At 39.6% G+C, this 13,516-nt stretch overlaps 1 protein-coding gene across 7 annotated transcripts in view; it reads right to left on the bottom strand.

The window, feature by feature from the left end:
* Window positions 1–1,730: 1,730 nt before the first annotated feature.
* The window catches only part of tbl1xr1a (TBL1X/Y related 1a), a 57,446-nt gene continuing 45,660 nt past the window's right edge, over window positions 1,731–13,516 (bottom strand). For all 7 annotated transcript variants that reach the window (XM_080429800.1, XM_080429799.1, XM_080429797.1 and 4 more), the window contains 11 exons: window positions 13,189–13,321; window positions 10,858–10,999; window positions 10,205–10,268; window positions 9,810–9,907; window positions 9,420–9,480; window positions 9,032–9,153; window positions 7,942–8,016; window positions 7,184–7,311; window positions 6,449–6,614; window positions 5,524–5,625; window positions 1,731–4,841 (listed from right to left, as the gene is read on the bottom strand). In XM_080429800.1, the coding sequence (XP_080285926.1) occupies window positions 4,815–4,841; window positions 5,524–5,625; window positions 6,449–6,614; window positions 7,184–7,311; window positions 7,942–8,016; window positions 9,032–9,153; window positions 9,420–9,480; window positions 9,810–9,907; window positions 10,205–10,268; window positions 10,858–10,999; window positions 13,189–13,321 (1,118 nt within the window). In that variant the 3' untranslated portion in view covers window positions 1,731–4,814. The remainder of the gene's footprint in view (window positions 4,842–5,523; window positions 5,626–6,448; window positions 6,615–7,183; window positions 7,312–7,941; window positions 8,017–9,031; window positions 9,154–9,419; window positions 9,481–9,809; window positions 9,908–10,204; window positions 10,269–10,857; window positions 11,000–13,188; window positions 13,322–13,516) is intronic.

The raw sequence follows: 13,516 nt of genomic DNA on the forward strand, positions 1-13,516 counted from the left end.
ACATTTCTCTAATGCTTTGTGAACCACTGATCTTAGTGTTAGTGATACAGGGGCTCCGTTCATGGCAGAAGGCAAGAGTCTATGATCTTCAACAGACACCATGAAGCCTCCTCCTCTGAGGATCTGCCCTCAGAGGAGCGCACTTTTCTTGTTATCATCATTAGAAGGGTGGGGGGTCCCCCAGGGGTCCTTGAATGGGAAGTTAGTTGATATAGCATCAAAATCAGCTTAACCACCTTAACCCTCCTAAGGCTCCTATATACATCGGCTGTTTGAAAATAGCTGATCCACAAGCACAACCCTAGTGCCTATTGTCATCAAAATACATCATTAAAAAAAGGTTATACTATTACCACGTCATCAAAAAACATCAGAAAAGGTCATATTTTAGGCTACTATGTCATCAAAAATAGTATTGCTAATATTCAAAGTATGAATCAGATTTCTGCTGAATAACTACAACCTTGTGTATTGCAAAATCATTCGCAATACTATTGATGATTTAAAAAAAATACAATTACTGTATATGTCCATTTGTACACAAAGGCAAAACATGTCTACCTCATATACTGTATTCCTATACTTATCGTAGATAGACTCCACACACAAATAAAAAACTAAAAATGGTTAATATCAAAATATATTTTATTCTGGACTTTTTTTTCACTGATCTGATTAAATTGACAACAGATCGATGTGACGCAAGATCAAGTTGGGGGGGGCTTGAAAGAAGTTGAACCCCATGGGAGAGATGCTGCTGGGCTTATGATGCTCTTTATTGTGGGTACAGTTGTAGTTGACTCAGTAGTGTCAAGTAATCAACAGCCAAATAATTTGGTTGTATTTACATGGGCACAACAGATTTCATTATGAGCTGCTTGTGTGACAGAATCCAATATTATTTTGGGCTGTCTAAAATAGAATGAAATTTCACTCTGTGGGATATTACTATTAAAAGTTAAAAATGATATGGGAATTTCTCACTGGGATGTTTTCATTAACTCATGTCTCGTGAACTGCTGACACCGTGAAGTGCTTTGACATGGGACCAAAAAATAATGAGGGACAACACACATACAAATAACTGGCAGGCTATCAACTCTTCCGTAGACTGAGGCAAGGGGGGAAATAATAATCCTTTAAAAAATGATTGTTGTTGTGGGGGGGGGGGGGCTCCTACACACTTGCTAAATGGAAAACTTTGTTTTATTTGGAAGCCAAGACTTGTGTAGGAGGGTTTGTTTTCCGTCTGTGTTTTTGCTTCCTTGTGCATTCTGACACTAGGCTTCCTAGAATTTAGCACAAACATTGTACATTTCTTCACTGGAGCACACAAATGGAGTAGTAGCTTTCTCCTGAGGAACACATCTCATGCAAGGTGCCTCCAAGCATTAACCACTTAAGCCCTGTAAAAAAAAAAGGAAGAAGATAAAAAGATAGCTGATCTACAAGCTCACAAAGCTCAATCTACAAGCTCACGCACGAGTTGCATCGACATGTGAGCTTGTAGATTGGCCATTGCAACATTTCTGACAGTTTTCACTGATAATGAATGACCTGCCCAAAAATAGGGATACCAGGGTTAAAGTGGTTAATGGTTTACCTCTGCCCCTAAAAACATCTCAGCTGAGTTTGCCTAAAATTACAGTCAACATTTACTCGTATGCATGTGCGAAAGTGTCAATGTAACAAAATCATTCAACTTAAAGAACACGCTGTACATTATCACCGCCAATAAATCGTCATCAGTTGACTTTAATCTACAAAGAAATTACAAAAAAGTTTGTACTTTTTAAATCTTTTTTTAAAAGAGTATAAAATGTCCAGTCAGGGAACATCGTAATAAAATGTGTGTAGAATTCAGGTGGCGAGAACGAAAAATGAACGGAGGGAAAATGAAACACATTAATGGAATACCTTGACATTTTGAATTTTTGTTTATTTTTCAACATCAGCCACTTGTCTGATGGGAAAAAGTTTCAATATTTGATCTTCAGCTATCTTAAACCTGTCAGCACCATGAATTTAGTTTGACTGGTTTCAACAGGGACCTCCATTAGTTCTTAAAAGACCATACCGTTTCTTTAGCAAATTGACTACAGATAACGGAAACTTTGCACTGCTGACGATAATTTTCCAAAGAATTTGGAGGGGGGGGGGGGGCACTTTCAGGTGATAAAGCCACCATAAAGTATTCTGCTGTTTTGTCTTTGTAAAATAATCTTCAATCATTACAATCGTAATTGCAATTGCATTACAATTGTAATTTTATGGTGTGGGTTTCTTCAAATATGTTGCGACAGCAATTATAATGTACCTTTAATGAAAAATTATTACATTATTAAAATAATTTTGCTGACTTGTGATACTAGTTCATTTGAAATAAAATGCTGTGTTGGATTGTAAGTAGATTTTCAAATGGCTTCCTGGGAGGAAAAGCACAAGCGAATCTAAAACTATGGCATGATTTGGAAAATGTTCACCAGCAATGTAAAGTAACATGATTTGTATAAATGGGCTGAATAAAACATGTATCGCCACCAGCATGGTCCTTTAACCATTTAAACCCTATACTTTGTTGACTGGTGTCCACCAGGGGTCAGTACTTAGTTGGTCCCCTCTTATTTCCCCTCTACACCAAATATCTTTGCCGAAAATAGCTGATCCTTTAAGTAGATCTATTTTGGCCAAATGTTTGCCCCAGAATTGGGACACTAGGGTTCATATATGGTTAATAAGCTAGTTTTTGGACAGCTAAGTGCAAATGCAGAAAGTCTTTACCATGACAAGTGCCTGGTGAAACACGACAGACTGAACTTGAAAAGGCCCATGTAAATGGGTCTGACCTGGGGCTGATTTCCCAAGAGCATCCTAGTGCTAAGATCATCCATTATACTTCAATGGAAAAACCTCACGCCAATATCATTTTTGGCTGCATTTACACATGAGATCAAGTCTGAACACAGATTGGATCTTTTCATCACGTTCCAAAAAAGGAAGAGAGCATACAGATTGCAATTTATTTCACTTCCTCTCACTTCCTGTGTAAAGGCAGCCTTTTGAAAAAACGTAACTTTAATTATGTCAACATGGGGGCCACTCACTGATGGTCAACTGACAATTACCACTTAATAACATGATTAGCTGACACTTTGCTATTTGAAGGAGTACTTCACCAAAGAAATGACTTTATTTCTATCGTTTACCTACCCGGAAAACGATAGAAATTAAGTAATTTCTTGGGGTAAGTACTCCTTTAACAGAGTTGAGAGCATCGTTGTGCCTGAGGTGAAAAGGCCACTTTGACAGCAGCACGTGGGTCACCTGGGATTGATGGAAAGGTGGCACTGAATCAGATTCAATTCGGTTTGACATTTCTTTTTGTGTCTGGTCAGTTTTATGGCTCAATCTCAAACTTACATACACTACACAGACTGCACGATAAGTGAGTTATGTCTGGTTTTGTAAATGTTGCCGAATAACATTTTAGCGTTGTTGTGATGATAACAGACGGGCGGTGAGTGACCACTTGAGACATTCCAGTTCATAAGGTCACTACGTAGAATGTAGAGCGGCTTGAGTTGTTTGGCTTGAGATTCAACTTTTCCCCAAGAGAGAACAGCCCTGATCAGTCATAACAGAGGAGGGAACAACCATTTCTCAATGAGCTAATCTGCTTCTTGGTGATATATACCCATATACCAATAAGGACCAATATACTACAGCAGTCCAGTCCAGAGGGGGGAAACCGTAGGTAAAAATGTCTAGATCAATCAAATAGTGCACAAAGGAACCATGTTTCAAACAATGGTTTTAAAGCATCCAGATGTACAATGCATCTTCTGTCACGTGTGCCCAGGTGGATTTACAAGGGGAATCCAGAGAATGTCCTCTGTTGAAAACCGAACGAAGAACCAAAAAAAAAAAATCAGCAACAGAATTTAGATGCCTTTAGATGTTAACCCATGACAGTTGTAGAAACTATTGAAAAATATAGAAAACAATTTAAAACTGATTCATCAGTAAGTTCGCCACATTGGTTTGAAATCACAATGAGGACACCATCAAGTTTTGAGAGCTGTTTTGGTGTGTGTACTGTATATGTACTTATGTACTTTGTGTGTGTGCACACGTAGTGTGTGTGTGTGTGTGTGTGTGTGTGTGTGTGTGTGTGTGTGTGTGTGTGTGTGTACGTGTGTTCTTCTCCACTTTATGCAACTCTTATCTGACCCATACCTGCCCCCCTAAAGATAAAAAATATAAAAACACTGAAATAAGAGATTTGAAATTCAAAAACCTGTCTTAGTCATTCTGTCACATAGTGGAGAAGTTGATATGTCTGCACATTGAGATCCAACTACCAACAAAGATCAACACTTATTATTATTATTTTTTTCAAATGTTTTTCATTTTGATGATGATTCTGATGATGACAATGATGAGCATGGTTTAAAAAAGCAAAATAGCTTCCAAATTTTGGTACATATATGGATCTGTTATTCTTTTCTTTTTTTTTGTCTTTTTCATATTTGTCTTTTTTTTTTTAACACGTCCCTTCCACATCTCTGTCAGAGTCTATGCAGATAGAGAAAGAGGGGTTTCCGCCTCCATCCTTTTCCTTTCGTCTATCCATCCTTTACGGCTGGACCTGCTGTGTCGGGTGCTTCCTTCCTGTTCCTGTTTTCTCCTGCTTCCTGTCTGTCAGTGGGCGGGGCCATGGTAGTGGGCGTGAGCAGTACATGGGGCAGGCAGGGACAGTCATTTGGCTATGTACACATTCATGGTCGGTCCATGGCTTCCAACAAGCAGCAGCACTATTTCCGAAGGTCTAATACACATACCTGCAAAAAAAAAAGAAGGAAAAAGAAAGAGGGGAAAACAGTGTTAGATTCCTGGATCATAGAAAATAAAAATATGTTTAGAATTAAACCTAAAGTGAGTTAAAGGAGTAGTTCACCCAAAAAGGTCAAATTTTCTATCAATTACACACCCCATGAAGCATTGAATTCACGGACAGGTTTTCGTTTTTGTCACATTCCTAAGCCAATAATTTGATTACCGGCGGAAAGATGCTAATGTATCCGGTAGGAGACTCAAAGTAGACTATTTGAGTCTCCTACCGGAAATACACCCGGTCATCAAACAAATCTCCATTAATTCAATGCTTTATGGGGTGTGTAATTGATAGAAAATAAGTATTTTTTTGGGTGAACTACTCCTTTAATGGAAAAAGTTTATTTTATGCAACATGAAACTATGACAGAACATGTTGATGTGGTTGTTTTTTGGAAGCTGCTTTATTTGCTGTAAGGTTGCTGTACAAATAAGGAAATATGACTAATTTGGAAATGCACGGTCGCAGAGGAGATAATTATCTGCAAACTGATTAATCCAGTGTTCCAATAACTGCTTGTGCATGTCAAATTAAGAGGAAAGAACACAAACGTTTTTTTAAATTGAGTGGTTTGTCTCGCTTCCACATGGAAATCCCTTCCAGGCGGCTTTTTTTTTTGGGCGACTTACTGATCCATCTGAGGCGCTGGCTCCCACTTTATCCCCGGCTGCGTTCCAGCACACTTCAAAGATCCCTCCTGTCCCTCTGTAACTGTGGACTAGTGCACCAGTCTGGAGACACACAGAGAGGTGGAAAGACACCAAGGTTATTATAGTTAACTAAAACTAACCAAATAATGAAAACTACAATTTAAAAAACATTTTCGTTAACTAGGATAAATAAAAACGATAGAAAAGATAGACGATAGATAACTGAAACTGTATTTTGTGTTTATAAAACGAACTAAAACAAACTGAAATTATAGACAAAATGCCTGAAATCTGTTTATTTAAAATGTAATGTAAATAGTAAAAAAGAAACATGTTTAACATAATTATGTGAACACAAATTAGAGGGATTCTACGTTAGCCTTGTGACCGTGTGCACAGGAAATTCGAACGGTCCAGCGGTTTGCGAGATTAGCTCCGGACAGACAGACAGACACACATACCCTATAATAGACGGTAGGGCATGTAACGATTTATCGTAAAATCGATTCAAATCGATTCAAACTGGTGACAATTTGAATCAATTTAATAAAAAATGTAACGCAAGAAAATACAGGATATTTGTAAGAGAATTAATAGAAAAAATAGTTTTCAGTCATTTGCTACAGTATTGAAAAGAGGATAAGAGAAAAAAAAGTTTTTAAACAAAAATTATAATAATACAAATACTGGATTTGTGTATGAGAAAAAAATACATATATATATTTTTCGGTCATGTGTTTAATATTTTTTTTTTTAAATAGTATCGTGAACCTACAGTAGTATCGCGATTCGAATCGTATGGTGAGTTGAGTGAATCGTTACATGCCTGATAGACGGCTACCTAAAAAAACCTAAGACACCAACAACATCCAGAGAGTCCCTCTCCCGTCATCATGTAGCCTACCTGCGTGTTCCAGATATGGACACACTTGTCGAAGGAGCCGCTGGCCAGGTGCCTGCCATCGGGGCTGAAGGCCACACTGTAGACGGGCTCCTGGTGTTTAGTCAACGTGTGAATACAGATGCCCCGCTCCACGTCCCAAAGACGCACCGTGGAGTCAAACGATGCGCTGTGCACAACACAAGAGGTGATGGGAGGACGAGAGAGATGTGTAGATGAAGGCAGGGGGCAGGGGAAGGAGAGAGAAGGAGAGAGAAAGAGAGTCATTGATGATGCAATGCTCGATCTGCACAATTTCAAACCTGAAAGTTCCGCTCTGTATTAACCACTTAAAGGGATAGTTTACCCTAAAATGTATTTTTTTCTATCTTGAACACAATTTCATGACTGGCAGCGGTTCTGGTAGGAGACACAAAGAGTCTCCTTTGTGTCTCCTGCTGGAACCGCTGCCTACCGGTTATTGGCTTAGGAATGCGACAAAAACAAAAAAAATATCCATGCAGTCTCCATGGGGTGACTAATCGATAGAAAAAAATATTTTGTTTTGGGTGAACTATCCCTTTAAGGACCGATTTGACTTCTTTCATGATCTGAGGTGAAATGTTAATTCCAACTATCCTTTCCTCTTTTCCTGCATAACATTACTGCTTGGGTTGGTGTTGTGCTTTGAGTGCACGCACACGCGCACACACACACACACACACACACACACACACACACACACGCGCACACACACACCTGGCTAGCATGAGGTTAGCACTGGGGTTGTTGGTTCCAGGCCCAGTGGGGCTCCATTTGATGGTGTAGATCTCTTTACTGTGGGCCTGCAGGTCATGGACACACGCGTCCTGCTTCATACTCCAGATCTGCACAACAAGGGTGAGAACATTTCACTGTGTCAGGTAGGTAGGGTTTCCAAGAACTGTCACACATCAATGGAAAAAAATAAACAGGCTTCAATGTTTTGAGTAGAAAGAGACATTTGAGCAGTGGTGGAAAAAGTACTCAAATGTTTTACTTGAGTAAAAGTATCAATACTGCAATGTAGAAGTACTCTGTTACAAGTAAAAGTCCGGAATTTAAAATGTACTTGAGTGAAGGTACCAAAGTATTGGTATCAAAATGTACTTAAAGTACCAAAAGTAAAAGTACTAAAATGTTTGAAAATAGCAGATCTACAAGCTCACAACGCGTTGCAATGCGACGGGTTGTGAGCTTGTAGATCGGCTTTTTTCAATTAGCCTAGGTATAAAATAGGGCTAAAGTAATGTATGTTTTAATAATGTAATAATGTATACCTTCAAAGTAACTAGTAACTAAAGTTTTCAAATAATTGTAGTGGAGTACAATATTTGCCTCTGAGATGTAGTGGAGTAGAAGTAAAAGTACTGGAAATTGGAAATACTCCAGTAAAGTAAAAACCACTGGTAGAAAGAGACATTTGAGGGACACCACATTTGGTTTGAAAGGAAAGCCTGGCTTTTCTGTAAGCTCACCTTCAGCGTCATGTCGTCTGAACAGGAGGCTAACAGGTTACCTGTGGGGTCCCACTTGATTGCATTCACTTCATTCTGCGGAAGGGAAACAAGAGGACAGGGATGAGGAGAATGGAGGACATAGTGGGCACAAAAAAACAAACACACGCATTTACATCCACACACCACTAGGGACAGTCACAACACACCACTCTGTCCCTCATTGACCTCAGGTCACCTACACAGTACAGCTCAAGCTGCATTTATTCTCCAACATTGTTTCTAACTCCAACTCTTTGTACGTTCTTTGTCGCAGCACTAGCAACTCCTCCTACTGCCACAAACCCGACCCTACCCGACCCAACGTTTTCGGGCCGGTCCGGGACCAAAATCTATGCTAATTAGCACGGGTCGGGTCGAGTCTCTCCACTATCTACTACATACATGGGCAACTAGCGGCCCGGGTGCCACATGCGGCCCCCACCTTCACTCAATGCGGCCCGCAGGTTAATATAGGATTACTGATATATTATTGATTGCAGCCGTTACAATTCCAACCATGCAAACATGACCCGCTTTAATTACTTTAGTCTACATTAGTAGCTTAATGACTAGTATTAAAATTCTATTGTCTTTTTTATGCCCAATGTATCTGTATTTAAGTTCATAAAGTTAACATAAGTATAACTAATGCATTTGAAATAAAATAAAAAAGTTACTTTTCAGGATTCCAATTAAAAAAATAGCAAAAAATAAAATCTGGATTCCAATTAAAAAATTGCTCAAAACGGGTCGCACTGTGACGCGTTTTGAGCTTGTAGATCGGCTATTTTTGCTACTTTTGTGTGACATAGAATGGCGAAAAAAGTTAAAATACGGCGAGAGAGTATATGCAATGTGGCTCTCTGGAGTGAGTGTGGAAATATAGTGCCGCTCCATCATCAAAGTTGCCCACCCCTGAACTACTATCAAAAAAGGCAGAAAAAGACCCAAAAATATCTTAAAAAAAAAAAAAAGCCTGAAGACCAACCAGTAGGGGTCAGCCGTGACAAGATTACATGAGTGTGTGGGGGAGAGTCAAGAAAGAGGTCACGTCACACGTCAAACTCACTGTGTGTCCCTGGAATGTTTTGATGGGTCTGTCCTGCCCCAGTTTACAGACATGAATACACATGTCTGTACTGCAGGAGGCAAATGTGTTATTGTTCTGCCAGTCCACGTCTAGGGCTGGAGCTGAGGGGCAGAGATGAGGAAAGACCACGTTGGTTCTAAAACTTGTACGTTTAAACCAATAACGAATAATACTAACAATGTTACTGACACTGTCTGAAACAGCATGCATCACATTTTCTGAAACAGCATTTAGACCACAAAAACTATTCACTTAAATTGATAATTAAATGATTTTATGCAGGGGAACAGCTTCTCTTGGAAGGCTTGCCAACAAGCCTGACAACTGAATGATGAGATGAACACAGGTGTGCATTATGCTAACATACCTGAATGGAAGGGAAACTGCTGTTTGGCTTCCCCTGTATGGGCATCCCATATGATTGTTGTCTAGAAGGACATGTGTGTGTACGCACACGCACACACACACACACACACACACACACACACACACACACACACACACACACACACACACACACACACAAAAGGAGAACACAATTAGTGTTAAATCTATAACACATTTAAATCAAACAGCACAACATTCATTGAGGTAACCACTGTGATTGTACTTACTATTAACACATTTCAAAGTTAGTATTCTCAATTGTTTTTTGGCTGATATAACATGACACTAAAATCAGTTCCATCCATCTCATCTAATTGTGTAGAAAACTAACCCAACACAGAAACAGCTTGGAAGACAGGGTATAGCTTACCTTGTCTACCCCTGCACTGAGAATGAAGTTGCCCTTTTTATTCCACTTAAGAGCAAAGATGGGTCCTTTATGTTGACCAAGTGTACTGGCCAAGTTACCTACCAAACAAAACATGTAGGACGAGGAGGAGAAGAAAAAGAGAAAGTGATTGAAAGAGATATTTGTAGCCGATTTTCTTTTCTTTAGCCACAGAGAAATGTAGAACTATACAAAGCATTAGATTTGAGCAACCAAACAAGCTAATTCCTTTATTAACATACACAAATGCGCCTCTAGATGGCAGTCTCGGCACATCTTAAAGCAAACTCTAGTGACCTACTGACAGAAACATTATCCTGATTAAATATCCTGATGAAACTCAGGACCTGTGAGTTGGTTTAGTGTTGTTGTCTTACCATCCTTGGTCCATATCCTGGCAAAGCCATCATAGGAACCCGTTGCTAGTAGTGTACCCTCACTCTGTCAATGAGAGGGAGGAGATGTTAGAAAGATGCACGGTTTGTGTATCATGCAGTGGTGTAAAGTAACTAAGTACATTTACTCAAGTACAGTTGTGAGGTATTTTTACTTTACCGGAGTATTAACAATTTTCAGTACTTTTACTTCTACTCCACTAACATCTCAGAGGCAAATATTGTACTTTTACTCCACTACAATTATTTGAAAACTTTAGTTACTAGTTACTTTGCAATGATCGATTATTACATTATAAAACATACATTAACCACTTTAGCCCTATTTTATACCTAGGCTATTTGAAAATAGCAGATCTACAAGCTCACAACGCGTCGCGATGCGACGCGTTGTGAGCTTGTAGATCTGCTATTTTCAAACATTAGTACTTTAACTTTTGGTACTTTAAGTACATTTTGATACCAATACTTTTGTACTTTTACTCAAGTAAATTTTGAATTCTGAACTTTTACTTGTAATGGATTTCTATATTGCAGTATTGATACTTTTACTTAAGTAAAATATCTGAGTACTTTTTCCACCACTGGTTTCATGAAAGAGTGAGACATGAGACAAGAGGGGTCAGTGTACTTACATTCCAATCTAGTGAGGTAACGTCTTTGTTGCTGGGGACATCCTGTCCTCCCTCCCGTATGCAGTGTCTTAGGACCAGCTGTGTGGAGCTGCTCGAACTGTTCTCACTCAGGTTCCAGATACGAGCTGTGGAGTCCCCAGACCTGAGAGAAGGACCATCAGTGGTGTTAATAGGACCTATTCACTTAAGCACCGGTTAATGTGTTCGATTAATATGAACAAATTAAGTAGTGTGGCGGTTCAGGCACCCTAGGCTGCAATGCCAGCCTGACAGCGGGTCGCAGGTTCGACTCCCGATCCCGACGACCTTTGCTGCGTGTCACCCCCCCCCCCATCTCTCTCCCCATTTCCTGTCAGCCTACTGTAAATCTATAAAAGTCAAAAAAAAAATCTTTAACCCATGAAGACCTGAAGCCGATTCTACAATGTCTTCTAAATCCCAACAGTATTCTGAAAAAACGTAAACCTTTTCATGTCAAGGACCCCCAAAATTATATGTATTTGGCCACCGACCCCCATCTCAAAATATTTTGTTCCAGGGACCCCCAGAAGCAAAGATTTGAGCAAAGTTCGCTTATATTCAAAGATTTGCCCACATGTTCACGATTTTTCAAAAATAGCAGATCTACAAGCTCGTAGCGCGGCACTCGGTGCCGCGCTATGAGCTTGTAGATCTGCTATTTTTGAATAGCCAAAGTGTCACAGATGTGTTCCAGGTCTCAATGGGTTAAAAAAATAAAATAAAAAAAGAATGTTCAAAGTAATGACCTTCAATGTAGCTCGTTTGATACTTTTGGATTCAAAATTAAAGTTATCTTTTTTAACCACATGAGCCCTAGAGTCTCTGGAGACAGGCTGTTGGCTCACACAATTTTCAAAGGTTTCTGCCTCACAGTCTGTACATCGGAAGCGCTGAAAAGCAGCAGCGGGGGGGTTGGGGGGGATGCTGCTTAGCAGAAATGGAAATAAAACAGTATTTTTCTAAAGATATTTTTGCGAACGGTGACATCTTCCTGTTGCGGAACCTTTAGGGCAGGTACAGGGGGTGTAATTATAGACCGTCTGTAGTCTGTGAGATCGACTATTTTCAGCAAACATATTTAGTGTAGAGGGAAAAAAGGAGAGGAGGCCTTAGGGCCCTATCTTGTGCGCCGCCTAAATGTTTTTGGTAATTTTTACTATTTTGAAAAACATTTTTGAATAGTTCAAATAGCCAATCTACATCGACACATTGTCAGCTTGTAGGTCGGCTAATTGAACTATTTAACTCATTCAGTGCCATGCTTATTTATGGCAGTTTGGCTCTGAGTGCCACAGCCAAAATTCATTGTAAAAAAAGTGCTTAGGAGCCGAGATACAGCCTTTTTCAGTAAGAAGTTAAACAAGAAGTGAATGGAGCAGCAAATCTTCAAATCATCATATCTTGGGTTCTGAACATTTTTGTGTGTGTGGCACTGAATGAGTTAAAAATGTTTTTCAAAATTGAGCTTGTAGATCGGCTATTTTTGGCAAAGAGTTATATGTGTAGAGGGGGAAAAAGAGCAGCAAAAGTTTATCTGAAACACAATTTTATACAATATAGAGGGGGGTCCCTGCTTCATCTCTCTCTCAGCTAGGGGGTCCTTGGCCTGAAAACGTTGAAGACCCCTGATCTAGGGTGTAAGTGGCTTATACAAATGCACTAACACTACATCATAACTGTGCCTTTGTGCAACTTCACCAGACCTAATCCTAAGTCCCAGAGACACACACACACAATTAACCCTTTAAGACCGGGAACGCATCTCTGTGTCATTTTAAGATTTCTTTGGGCTATACAAAAATAGCAGATCTACAAGCTCATAGCGCGGCACCGAGTGCCGCGCTATGAGCTTGTAGATCTGCATTTTTTTTTTTTTTATCGTGCAAATATTTGAATATATACATTTTTTAAGGGATTCTTTTTTACTCAAATCTTGGCTTCTGGGATTCCCTATTACAAAATATTGGGGGTCCACGGCCAAATACATATATGTATTTGGGGGTCCTTGACATGAAAAGGTTTGAGAACCACTGATATAGAAACATACGTTTTTCAAAAAAAAACTGTAGGATTTAGAAGACATTTGTAGAATCCCCAGAAGCAAAGATTTGAGTTACAAATGTTCGCTTTAAAAAATATATATATTCAAAGATTTGCAAACATTTTTCACGATTTTTCATAAATAGTAGATCTACAAGCTCGTAGCTATGAGCTTGTATATCTATAGCTATTTTTGAATAGCCCAAAGAAATCTGACACAGCTGCGTCCCTGGTCTTAATGGGTTAGTGGAGGAGAAAGACTTCACTCACCCAGATGCCAGCAGATCGCTGACGGGGTTCCATGCGCAGATGAAGACCTCGGACTCGTGGCCTCTCAGAACCATGGCCTTGTTCTGAGGGATCTCCACGTCCCCATCTACCTCCATCAGGTCCGCGTGGTTGTCTAGCAGGGAAGTGAAAGCACCAGGTGCAAGAGAAAGAAACCGGAATTAAAAATCAAGAAAGACCAGGAATTTCCATCGAGAATGGGAGTTGAATGGCTGCCAAGCAGTGGTGTAAAGTAACTGAGTACATTTACTCAAGTACTGTACTTAACTCATTCAGTTGTACAGTACTTAAGTTTTTTTTTTTTTTTGGA

The sequence above is a fragment of the Gymnoscopelus braueri genome (genome assembly GCF_963280865.1).
Source record: "Gymnoscopelus braueri genome assembly, chromosome: 6".
NCBI lineage: Eukaryota > Metazoa > Chordata > Actinopteri > Myctophiformes > Myctophidae > Gymnoscopelus > Gymnoscopelus braueri.